Source organism: Colobus angolensis, unplaced genomic scaffold, assembly GCF_000951035.1.
Source record: "Colobus angolensis palliatus isolate OR3802 unplaced genomic scaffold, Cang.pa_1.0 Scaffold253, whole genome shotgun sequence".
In the NCBI taxonomy this organism is placed as follows: domain Eukaryota; kingdom Metazoa; phylum Chordata; class Mammalia; order Primates; family Cercopithecidae; genus Colobus; species Colobus angolensis.
The window spans coordinates 606,183-618,502 of record NW_012115744.1 but is presented as its reverse complement, the minus strand read 5'-3'; the positions used below and the strand labels follow the sequence as shown (position 1 = coordinate 618,502).

General features: G+C 46.7%; 1 protein-coding gene across 5 annotated transcripts in view; it reads left to right on the top strand.

Moving 5' to 3' along the window:
• Positions 1–8,792: 8,792 nt before the first annotated feature.
• The window catches only part of TMED4 (transmembrane emp24 protein transport domain containing 4), an 8,092-nt gene continuing 4,564 nt past the window's right edge, over positions 8,793–12,320 (top strand). Inside the window, exons 1-5 of one of the 5 annotated variants that reach the window (XM_011946773.1) lie at positions 8,793–9,040; positions 9,266–9,366; positions 9,515–9,640; positions 9,850–9,996; positions 11,451–11,610. In XM_011946773.1, the coding sequence (XP_011802163.1) occupies positions 8,881–9,040; positions 9,266–9,366; positions 9,515–9,640; positions 9,850–9,996; positions 11,451–11,600 (684 nt within the window). In that variant the 5' untranslated portion in view covers positions 8,793–8,880 and the 3' untranslated portion in view covers positions 11,601–11,610. Of the gene's footprint in view, positions 9,041–9,265; positions 9,367–9,514; positions 9,641–9,849; positions 10,297–11,450; positions 11,912–12,320 lie in introns of those variants that run through there. The other 4 variants (XM_011946772.1, XM_011946777.1, XM_011946776.1 and 1 more) reach the window with 4 other exon arrangements.

Sequence of the window (12,320 nt, the reverse complement as noted above, 5' to 3'; positions counted from 1 at the left end):
AAAAGAAAAAAGAAAAAAAGAAAGAAAAACAAATTGAACAGTATATCCTGGAAATCTTTCTATTCGTATAAAGTTTTTCAGTTCATAGAGCGCTTCCTGACTTTTTCCAGTTGCATAACTGCATTGTGTGGTTTCAGTAGGGATAGCTCATCAGCGTTCTATTTGGTATTGGCTGGAGCAGCTCCACTGGGACTGCAGGATCCAAGATGGCTTCATTCCAATAACTGGTCCAATTGGGTGGGTTGGACCTCCTGTCAGCTGGGTTCCAAGGGAATGAAAATGGAAGCTGCAAGGTCTCTTGTGGCCTAAGCCCCAGATCATATAGCTTCTCTTCCGCTGCACTGAATTGGTCAGAACAAACCACAGGGCCAGTCCAAATTCAAGTTGAGGGAAAATAGACTCCACCCCTCAATGGGAGGAGCAGTATGTGTTTACAGGGATTAGAGGAATTGTCAGCAGTGGTCTTCGCAGACAGTCTAACACACCGAAGCCCAATCAAGGTTCACATCTTTTTAGGTATTGTGCATCTTTTTATTTATTTATTTATTTTGAGATAGGATCTCACTCTTTCACCCTGGCTGGGTGCAATGGCACAATTTTGGCTTACTGCAACCTCTACCTCTTGGACTCAAGCAGTCCTCCCACCTCAGCCTCTTGAGTGGCTGGGACTGTAGTCACACAACACCACTCCTGGCTTAACTTTTGTATTTTTTGTAGAGATGGGGTTTAGCCATGTTGCCCAGGTTGGTCTTGAACTTCTGGGCTCAAGCGATCCACCCGCCTGGGCCTCCCAAAGTGCTGGGATTACAGGTGTGAGCCACTGCACCCAGCCTTGGTCTCTTAAACTAGTACATTTCCTCCACTTTCTTTATCTTCTCTCTCTTCTTGACTTTAGTTTTTGAAAGGCTGAGGCAAACTTTCCCATACTCTGGATTTGCTTTATTGTTTCCTCTAACTTTGCCCTCTGTCTCCTAAATTTCCTGTAAACTGCAAATTGGGATAAAAGACCTGTTTAGATCAGGTTAAATGTTATTAAGGACAGGTGCTTGCGCCTGTAATCCCAGCATTTTGGGAGGCCAAGGTGGGCGGATCACTTGAGCCCAGGAGTTTGAGACCACTCTGGGCAACATAGCAAAATCACATCTTTACAAAAAAATACAAAAATTAGCTGGGCATGGTGGCACGCGCCTGTAGCTCCAGCTACTCTGGAGGTTAAGGTGGGAGGATCGCTTGAGAGGCCGAGTTTGCAGTGAGTGGAGATCACACTACTGCATTGCAGCCTGGGCAACTGAGCGAGACTCCGCCTCAAAAAAAAAACCCAAATCGGGCGGGTGCGGTGGCTAACGCCTGTAATCCCAGCAGTTTGGGAAGCCAAGGCGGACACATCACTTGAGGTCAGGAGTTTGAGACCAACCTGGCCAACATGTTGAAACACCGTCACTACTAAAAATACAAAATTTAATGGGGCATGGTGGTGCACGCCGATTCTGGAGGCTGAAGCAGGAGAATTGCTTGAACCTCGGAGGCAGAGGTTTCAGTGAACTGAGATTGTGCCACTGCACTTCAGCCTGGGCAACACAGTGAGACTCTGTCTCAAAAAACAAAACAAAACAAAACTAACCAAACAAAAAGATTAAATGCTATTTGCAAAAATTATCTGTACCCGCTTATGATCCTTATGTTAGGATGATCCATCTCTTGCCTGGACAGGATAATTCTGAAATCTACTTCAGATTGTCATTCTTCACTAAAAACCCCCCTAAAGAGTTCTCGCTCAGGGTAAAAGCCAAAGTCCTTCAAATGTTCTAAAAGGCCAGCTCATCTGTGACTGTTTTCCTCTGACGTTCTCCCATGCTGTCCCCCTGCCCTGCTGGCTTCCTTGCCCTCCTGACTCACCAGACATGCATTAGCCTCCAGCCTTTACTCTCCCCAGGCATACACATGACTGCGCCTCCTGAGGGGCTTTTCATCTGGCACCTTCTCCAGGAACCTTACTGCCACTCCATCTAAAATTGTACCCACCCCCACCTCCAACTAAACACTCCTTACATTTTAGTTTCCTGTGACTGCCATAGCAAATTTCCAGAAACATGATAGATTAAAACAACAAGGCCAGGTGCAGTGGCTCACGCCAGTAATCCCAGCACTCTGGGAGGCTGAGGTCGGCAGATCACAAGGTTAGGAGTTCGAGACCAGCCTGGCTGATATGGTGAAACGCCGTCTCTACTAAAAATACAAAAATTAGCTGGGCGATGTGGCAGGCGCCTATAATCCTAGCTACTTGGGAGGCTGAGGCAGGAGAACCATTTAAACCCGGGAGGCGGAGGTTACAGTGAGCCGAAATCATGCCATTGTACTCCAGCCTGGGCAATAAGAGTGAAACTCCCATCTCAAAAACAAACAAACAAACAAACAAAACACACATGTATTCTCTCTTAGTCACGGAGGGCAGAAGTCTGAAGTCAGGAGTGGGCAGGGCTGTACTTCCTAGGCTCTGGGGGAGATTTTTTTCCTGTCTCTTCCAGTTTCTGGTGGCTCCAGGCATGCCTTGGCTTATGGCAGCATTATTACTCCAATGTCTGCCTCTGTGATCACAGTGCCTCCTTCTTTTCTGTCTTTTTTTTTACATTTTTTTTCTTTTTTTTGAGATTCTGTTGCCCAGGCTGGAGTGCAGTGTTACAATCACAGCCTACTGCAGCCTCAACCTCCTGGGCTCATGACATCCTCCCATCTCAGTCTCCCAAGTAACTGGGGACCACTGACATGTGCCACCACACTTGGCTAATTTTAAAATTTTTTGTAGAGACAGGGTTTCTCTGTGTTGCCTAGGCTGGTCTCAAACTCCTCAGCTCAAGCAATCCTCCTGCCTTGGCCTCCCAAAATGCTGGGATTATAGGTGTGAGCCACCACGCCTGGCCATGTTAACCATTTTTAGGTGTGCAGTTCAGTGTGTTAAATATATTCACATTGTTATGAAATAGATCTCCAGAACTTTTTCATTTTGCTAATCTGAAACTCTGTACCCATTAGACAACAGCTCCCCCCCGCAGGTAACCATTCTGCTTTTTGCTTCTATGATTTTGACTACTTTAGACGCTTCATCTAAATGGAATCGTATGGCAGTTGTCTTTCTGTGATTGACTTATACTACTTAGCATAATGTTGTTTCATCCATGTTGTAACATGGATCAGAATTTCATCCCTTTTTATGGCTTGATAATACTCCATTGTATGTATATACCACATTTTGTGGTAGATCCAATGTGTATTTACATTGCTTCCACCTCTTGGCTATTGTGAATAATGCTGCTATGAAAATGGGACTGTAGGTATCTTTTCCAGATCCTGACTTTACTTCCTTTAGATAAATACTTACAGGTGGAACTGCTGGATTACATGATTGTTCTACTTTTAATTATTTAACACTCTTTTACAATTTATTTTCTGCTTTTGTTGTTCTAATAATAGCCATTATTAGGTGAAGTATTTCTGTGTTTCTTATAAGGACACCTGTCATTGGATTTAGGGCCCTCCTGGTTAATCCAGGATTATCAAGTCTCAAAATCCTGAATTACATCTGCAGAGACTCTTTTTCCACGTCAAGTCACAATCACAGGTTCCAGTGATTCCAACATGAACATATCTTCTGGTCCACCATTAAGTCCACTATACTTTTTTTTGTGTGATGGAGTCTCGCTGTGTCACCCAGGCTGGAGCGGCTCACTGCAAGCTCCACCTCCCAGGTTCACACCATTCTCCTGCCTCGGCCTCCCGAGTAGCTGGGACTACAGGCACCTGCCACCACACCCAGCTAAATTTTTTTGTATTTTTTTAGTAGAGACAGGGTTTCACAGTGTTAGCCAGGATGGTCTCCATCTCCTGACCTCGTGATCTGCCCACCTCGGCCTCCCAAAGTGCTGGGATTACAGGTGTGAGCCACCGTGCCTGGCCTAAGTCCACTATACTTTCTTCTTCCCTACCTTATTTTTCTTCTTGATACTTACTTCCATCTGACATGCTCTGTATTTCTTTATTTATCTTGTTTGGCAGATGACAATCAAGATAAAGCCATGAAAACAGATTTTTGTTGTTGTTGTTGTTTTGAGACAGGGCCTCACTCGGTCACCCAGGCCTAGAGTGCAGTGGCACAATCTCGTTCACTGCAACCTCTGCCTCCCCAGCTCAAGTGATCCTCCCACCTCAGCCTCCAGAGAAGCTGGAACTACAGGTGATTGCCACCACACCTGGCTAATTTTTTGTATTTTTGGTAGAGATGGGGTTTCACCATGTTGTCCAGGCTGGTCTCAAACTTCTGAGTTCAGATAATCCACCCAAAGTGCTGGGATTACAGACATGAGCCACTGAGCCTGGCCTAGACAAGGATTTTTGCTTTGGTCACCTATGTTTTCCCATTAGAACAGTGGCTGGCACAAATGGTTGCACAGCACATACTGGTTGAACAAATGAAGGAAGGGGTGGCTGGTCTAGACAAAACATTGCCTCATGGCTTCTGAGCAGAAAAATCTCTCATCTGGGGAATTAGACTCCCTAAGTTAAATTTTCTTTCTTTTTTGGAGATGGGGTCTCACTCTGTTGCCCAGGCTGGAGTGCAGTAGCACCATCACAGCTCACTGCAGCCCCAACCTCCTGGGGGGTCAAGCAATCCTCCCACCTCAGCCTCCCGAGTAGTTGGGACTACAGACCCATGCCACCACGCCCGGCTAACTTTTTTTTTTTTTGGTAGAGACGAGGTGTCACCATGTAGCCCAGACTGATCTTGAACTTCTGGACTCAAGCGATCTTCTTGCCTCGGCCTCCCAAATGCTGGGATTACTGGCATGAGCCACTGTGCCTGACTGCCTAAGTTAAATTTTCTACAGTGGAGAATACAATCTCTTTAATATTATCTCTCAGTTGAGACAAATTTCAGCATCCTTAAAAAAAAAAAAAAAGAAAGAAAATAAGTTTGCCAATACAAATGCCATTTCTCACTAATGTGAATTAGGGTTCCTTGGAAAAATAGTTGATTTTGTTTCTAGGGCAGTAAATGTATAAAACAGAAAGCAAGGAAGTCCAGGGTGTCCAATCTTTTGGCTTTCCTGGACCACACTGGAAGAACTGTCTTGGGCCATACATAAAATACACTAACGATAGATGATGAGCTAAAAAAAAAAAATCACACACAAAAAATCTCATAATTTTTAGAAAGTTTATGAATCTGTTTTGGGCTGCATGGGCCACGGGTTAGACAAACTTGACCTAAAGACTACTAGGATTGTGGACTACTAGGATTGTGCCATAAAGACACAGGAGCAACTAAATATTTGATGAGACAATCCGAACATTTAAAAAAGGACAGTGACTGTCATGGATTAATGCACATCAAATATCTAAACATCCATCAATTCATGATAGCACTGCCCCTTCTCCCAAAAGAAGCTAAATTGGTCCCAGTTAGAGGTTGCTGGGGCATCCATCCATCATTATTATTATTTGAGCAAGGTCACCCATGCAAGAGTGCTGTGGCCCCATCACGGCTCACTATATTCTCAACTTCCTGGGCTCCAGCCATTTCCCTGCCTCAGCCTCCTAAGTAGCTGGAATTACAGGCACGCACCACCATGCCCGTCTAATTTTTAAATATTTTGTAAAGATGGGGATCTTGCCATTTCCTGGGCTCAAGCAGCCCTCCCGTCTTGGCCTCCCAAAGTGCTGGGATTACAGGCAGAGACACTGCGTCCCAGAAAGAATCAAGCATACATCCTGGCTATCCTGAATGGATTGTATTTCAAAGTAACCAGAGAGATGAGGGAATGCTCACCTTTGTAGAAGAATCTCATCTTACAAATGCAGGAGGAATGAGAGCATTTGAAATCACCACTTTGCACCCCTAAGGAACATAAATCTACACTAGGGTTTCTCAACCTGGGTACTACGGACATTTTAAGCTGGATAATTCTTTGCTATGGGGTGGGGGAGGTGTGCTCTGTGAATTATACAATGTTTACCAACCCAGTTGCAACAATCCAAAATATCTCCAGACATTGCCAAATTTTCCTTTAGTAGGACAGGGCAAAATCAACCCTCGTTGAGAACCAGTGGTCTAATGATCATTGATGTTTGCTAGACTATTAGAAGAAAGGCTGATAGTAAACTTCATGGATAATCAGGATGACAACCCCCAAGTTGAGAGATGAATTACAGTATTACTAAGAGAAAACCACGCCTTGTGCCTCAATAGAAGTACACAGTGCCAGCCATGAAGTGTTATTGCAAACAAACCAAAACCCCAAAAAACCCAAACCTCAACATTACACCTAAACCTAACGAAGCCTCTAGCCAGGGGTAAATCCAAGCTTTGTGGAGCCTTATACAAATTTCATGGTCCTCTTTAAGAAGAAGACACAAAATTATGTGAAATCAGGTACAGGGGTCTATGCAAGGGAGGGCCTGAATATTAAGCTTCATTAGTTTCACTGTAAGCCTCCCCTGACTGTAGAATTAACAGTGATTACAGGACACACCAGGGACAAAAAACGTTAAATGATACCTGAAGATACAATCAGCAAAACCCAGAAAGTGGAAAATTCTGTTGGTCAAATGATCCCATTTCTTCAATAAGAAGAAGCTTTTATATATATATATTTTTGGACACGGAGTCTCGCTCTCACCCAAGCTGGAGTGCCACTCCACGATCTCAGCTCACTGCAACCTCCGCCTCCTGAGTTCAAGTGATTCTTCTGCCTCATCCTCCCAAGTAGCTGGGACTACAGGTGAGCACCACCACACCCGGCTAATTTTTGTATTTTTAGTAGACATAGGGTTTTACCATATTGGCCAAGCTGGTCTTGAACTCCTGACCTCATGATCTGCCCAACTTGGTCTCCCAAAGTGCTGAGATTACAGGTGTGAGCCACTGCGCCCAGCCCTGTTTTTGTTTTTTTGTTTTTGAGATAGAATCTCACTCTGTTGCCCAGGCTGGAGTACAGTGGCAACACCATCTCAGCTCACTGCAACCTCCGCCTCCCTGATTCTAGCAATTCTCCTGCCTCAGCCTCCCAAGTAGCTGGGATTACAAATGTGCACCACCACACCTGGCTAATTTTTGTATTTTTAGTAGAGACAGGGTTTCACCATGTTGGCCAGGCTGGTCTCGAACTCCTGACCTCAAGTGATCCTTCCACCTCAGCCTCCCAAAGTGTTGGGATTACAGGCATGAGCCACTGTGCCCAGCTGGAATTGTTATATATTAAGAGACATATATGTCTATGAAATGCAGTAAGTAAACCTTGTTTGGACCCTAATTAAACAATCTAATGTACAAATTTTTTTTAAGGCAATGGGGAAATTAAACACATACTAGGTATTAAGTGTTGTTAAATAATTTTTAAAATTTTGGTGGGTGTGATAATAGTATAAAGTCCTTATCTGTTAGAGACACACATTTATAGGTGAAATGACATGATGTACAGGATTTGCTTTAATATACAGCACTTCAAAAAAAATGCAGAAAGGGATAGATGAAATGAGACAGCAAACTGACTGTTGTTGAAGTTGGATGATGAGTACAGTTCTCCCTTATGATCCGAGGGGGATAATTCCTGGGATCCCACGGATACCAAAATCCAGGTATGCCCAAGTCTTTTATGACAGTTCATTGTAACTATTCTACTTTTATATGTTTGGAAATTCTGTTGATAAAATATATTTTTAGTAGAGATGGGGGTTTCACCTTGTTGGCCCAACTGGCCTCGAACTCCTAACCTAAGGTGATCCACCAGCCTTGGCCGCCCAAAGTGCTAGCATTACAGGCTTAAGCCATCGTGCCCGCCCGGCCTTGATAAAAATAAAGTTTTAATCTTCCTTTGCTCTGATTCCATGCCTACTAAGTCACATTCTAGTTTGTTTTTCACTTTCAAAAGGGTGTGCTGTAACTAGGGGATGTAAACAAACTCCATGACCCTACTTATTCCAAGTTTTCGTTCCACCCTCCACCTTTTTTTTAAGACAGGGTATCACGCTCGGTTGCCCAGGCTGGAGCGCGATCACTGCTTAATGCATACTCGACCTCCTGGCTTCAAGCCTCCTGCCTCAGCCTCCCAAGTAGCTGGGACTGCAGGCACACACTACCATACCGGTTAATTTTTTTTTTTTTTTTTTTTAGAGATGGGGGGCGGTGTTTCACCATGTTGCCCAGGCTGGTCTCGAACTCATGGGTTCAAGGGATCCGCCCGCCTCAGCCTCCCAGAGTGCTGGGATTACAGGTGTCAGCCACGAAGCCCGGCCCCAGCTTCTTAAAAGAATGATCCGAAACTATGGCAGCACTGGGCTTTTAGTCCCCACCCAAGAAATTCCCGCTCGCAGAGGCTTGCCGCGGCAGGCTCTCCCGACGTGACAGGATGTGGGTCTGAATTCAGCCTTGGTTCTTAGGAGTCAGATAGGTGAACACGCAAAGAAAAACATCACAGGGCTTCCTCATTGTTTTTAGCACACAAAACACTCGAGAGCCCGCGCTGAGAATCCAAAAGGCACGCTTCAGGCCATCGTAGCCACCAAGCTTGGCCAGATTCAGAGACCCAAATCGCTAACTGGGGCCGAGGGCGGGCGTGACTGCGCAGGCGCGTCTCTCCAGCAAGCTGCCGGAGGTAAGCTGTGGCGTAAGGGGTTAGAAATTGCGAGCGGACGTCATTGCGCATGCGCCCTCTACCCTCGTTGCGGCTGTGGGTGGGCGCTGGGCTGTGGCGCGGAGCGCGGCAGTGTTCAGTAGGGAAGGGGTCACTGCGCAGGCGTCCTCTTCGCGTAACTCTTAGGGTCGCTAGGGTGGCGCGCAGGCGCAGAGCGGTGCGCAGATGTGCGCAGGCGCCTAGGGGTTGAAGCGCGATGGCAGGTGTAGGGCCTGGGCCTCTGCGGGCGATGGGGCGGCAAGCACTGCTGCTTCTCGCGCTGTGCGCCACAGGCGCCCGGGGGCTCTACTTCCACATCGGCGAGACCGAGAAGCGCTGTTTCATCGAGGAAATCCCCGACGAGACCATGGTCATCGGTCAGGCGGGCTGAGGGTGGGGAGGCCCTTGGTACCCCGCTCAGCCCTCGGCGGCTCTCCCTCCTCCCGAGCCCAGCCGGGTCGCTGCCCCCGCCCCATACCTAGCCTGAGGGGTGCCCCGAGGACGCAAAGCCCCTGCCTAGAACCCCGGACCGCACGTCTGAGGGGGCCGGGCGGAGAGGCGGCCCACTAGGGCCGGGTCGTGACTGTGTGTGTGCCCCGCAGGCAACTATCGTACCCAGATGTGGGATAAGCAGAAGGAGGTCTTCCTGCCCTCGACCCCTGGCCTGGGCATGCATGTGGAAGTGAAGGACCCCGATGGCAAAGTAAGGCTGGCGCTGGCCCACGCAGCCGTTCTTCAGTGGAGCTCCCGTGGGGTGTAAAGCACTGCCTGGTCGAGCCCTCAAGGGACAGGAGCTTGCACCTGGAGAGGCTGCGGTATAAAGGTGGGGCCTTCATTCACACATGTTGCAGGTGGTGCTGTCCCGGCAGTATGGCTCCGAGGGCCGCTTCACGTTCACCTCCCACACGCCCGGTGACCATCAAATCTGTCTGCACTCAAACTCTACCAGGATGGCTCTCTTCGCTGGTGGCAAACTGGTAAGAGGATTCTTTCTTTGGCTTCAGCTTAGAATCTCTCACTTGTTTCCAAATTTTGATTTATCATCATTTTGACACTTTGTAGCACAGTCAGAATCGGGGAGACAGATGTTGCCCTCTGCTCCACAGCCAGGGACAATAGTGGGTTCCATACCCTGGAACAGACAACTGGAGGCCCCACCACTCATACATTCCATGTTTCCTTGTAGCGTGTGCATCTCGACATCCAGGTTGGGGAGCATGCCAACAACTACCCTGAGATTGCTGCAAAAGATAAGCTGACGGAGCTACAGCTCCGCGCCCGCCAGTTGCTTGATCAAGTGGAACAGATTCAGAAGGAGCAGGATTACCAAAGGGTAAGTGCATATCTCCTTGTAATTGGAGAGGTCAGTTGACCTTTATACCCACTATACCTACTCAAGTTTCTGCTTGGGAGATCAGCTCTGCAGAGAATGGAATGAAAGGTATTGATTTATATAGATTTTTTGTTTGTTTTTGAGATGGAGTTTCACTCTTGTTGCCCAGACTGGAGTGCAATGGCACAATCTTGGCTCACTGCAACCTCCCCCTCCCCGGGTTCAACCGATTCTCCTGCCTCAGCCTCCTGAGTAGCTGGGATTATAGGCGTGCGCCACTACGCCTGGTTAATTTTGTACTTTTAGTAGAGACGGGCTTTCTCCATGTTGGTCAGGCTGGTCTCGAACTCCTGACGTCAGGTGATCCGCCCACCTCAGCCTCCCAAAGTGCTGGGATTACAGGTGTGAGCCACCATGCCCTGCCTGTTTTGCTTTTTTATCAAAACTTTTTGTTGTGGTAAAATACACATAACGCCAAATATGCCATTTTAGTTCAGTGGTATTAAGTGCATTCATAATGTTGAGATACCAACACCATTATCCAGCTCCAGAAGTTTTTCGTCTTCTCAGACTAAAAATCTGTACTTATTTTGTCTTGTTTTTGAGATGGAGTCTCACTCTATTGCCCAGGCTGGAGCGCGGTGGCGTGATCTCGGCTCACTGCAACCTCTGCCTCCTAGGTTCAAGTGATTCTCCTGCCTCAGCCTCCCAAGTAGCTGGGATTACAGGTGAGTGCCACCATGCCTGGCTCATTTTTGTGTTTTTAGTAGAGACTGGGTTTCACCATGTTGGCCAGGCTGGTCTTGAACTCCTGACCTCAGGCGATCCACTGCCTCAGCCTTCCAAAGTGTTGGGATTACAGGCCTGACCCACTGCACCCAGCAAATCTGTACTTATTATAAACAATAACTTCCCGTTTCCTTTTCTCCTGACACCCACCATTATACTTCTGTCTCTATGATCCCAACTATGCTACTTCATATAAGCAGAATCATTCAGTATTTCTCCTTTTGTAATTGGCTTATTTCACTGAGTATAATGTTCTCACAGTTCATCCATGTTATAGCATGTGTCAGAATTTCTTTCTTTAAGGTTAATATTCCATTGTATGCATGTGCCACATTTCGCTTTCAGTAGTCATTTTTAAGCTCTGTAAAATAAAGTGAAGAAAGGATAGTTCACAATCTAGTAATAGCCATTGCCTGTTTCTCTTGGAATCTTGTTGGAAATGATAGAATCATGATTTCAGTCCCAACAGAGATGCTTGTGGAGGAACAGCCCATCCCTTTCTTGGGGCAGCCTCAGTGGGGAGACCATAGCACTCCTAATGGAGTCACAGGTAGTATTCCAAAAGGAGTTTGGCCCTGGAGTTGAGTAGTTACATGCAGGGAGGGACCTCACAACAGCCAGGGACTGTTTCTCCTGCTCATTTAACCCTGTGTTGCCCCACACAGTATCGTGAAGAGCGCTTCCGACTGACAAGCGAGAGCACCAACCAGAGGGTCCTATGGTGGTCAATTGCTCAGACTGTCATCCTCATCCTCACTGGCATCTGGCAGATGCGTCACCTCAAGAGCTTCTTTGAGGCCAAGAAGCTGGTGTAGTGCCCTCTTTGTATGACCCTTCCTTTTTACCTCATTTATTTGGTACTTTCCCCACACAGTCCTTTATCCACCTGGATTTTTAGGGAAAAAAATGAAAAATAATAAGTCACATTGGTTCCATGGCCACAAGCCATTCAGATCAGCCACTTGCCAACCCTGGTTCTTAAGGACACAGGACATTAGTCCAATCTTTCAAAATCTGTCTTGGGGCTTGTGAGGAATCAGAACCCAGGACTCAGTCCTGCTTCTTTTGCCTCAAGTGATTTTCCTCTGTTTTTCACTAAATAAGCAAATGAAAACTCTCTCCATTACCTTCTGCTCTTTGTCCACTTATGCAGTAGGTGACTGGCATGCGCCACAGAGCAGGCCCTGTCTCACTGTCTGCTAGTCAGTTCTGGGTTCACTCAATGGCTTTGTGAATGTAAATAAGGGGCAGGTCTTGGCCCTAGAGGATTGAAATGTTTTTCTATATCTTAGAACTATTTTTGGATAAATTATATATTTTCCTTCCTAGTAGAAGTGTTACTGCCTGTGACTAGCTCCGAACACCCATGCAGTTTCTGCATTCTGGGTTTTTTTAATTTATTTTTTTTGAGTTTTGCTCTTGTTGCCCAGGCTGGAGTGCAATGGCATGATCTCAGCTCACTGGCAACCTCTGCCTCCCAGGTTCAAATGATTCTCCTGCCTCAGTCTCCTGAGTAGCTGGGATTACAGGTGCCC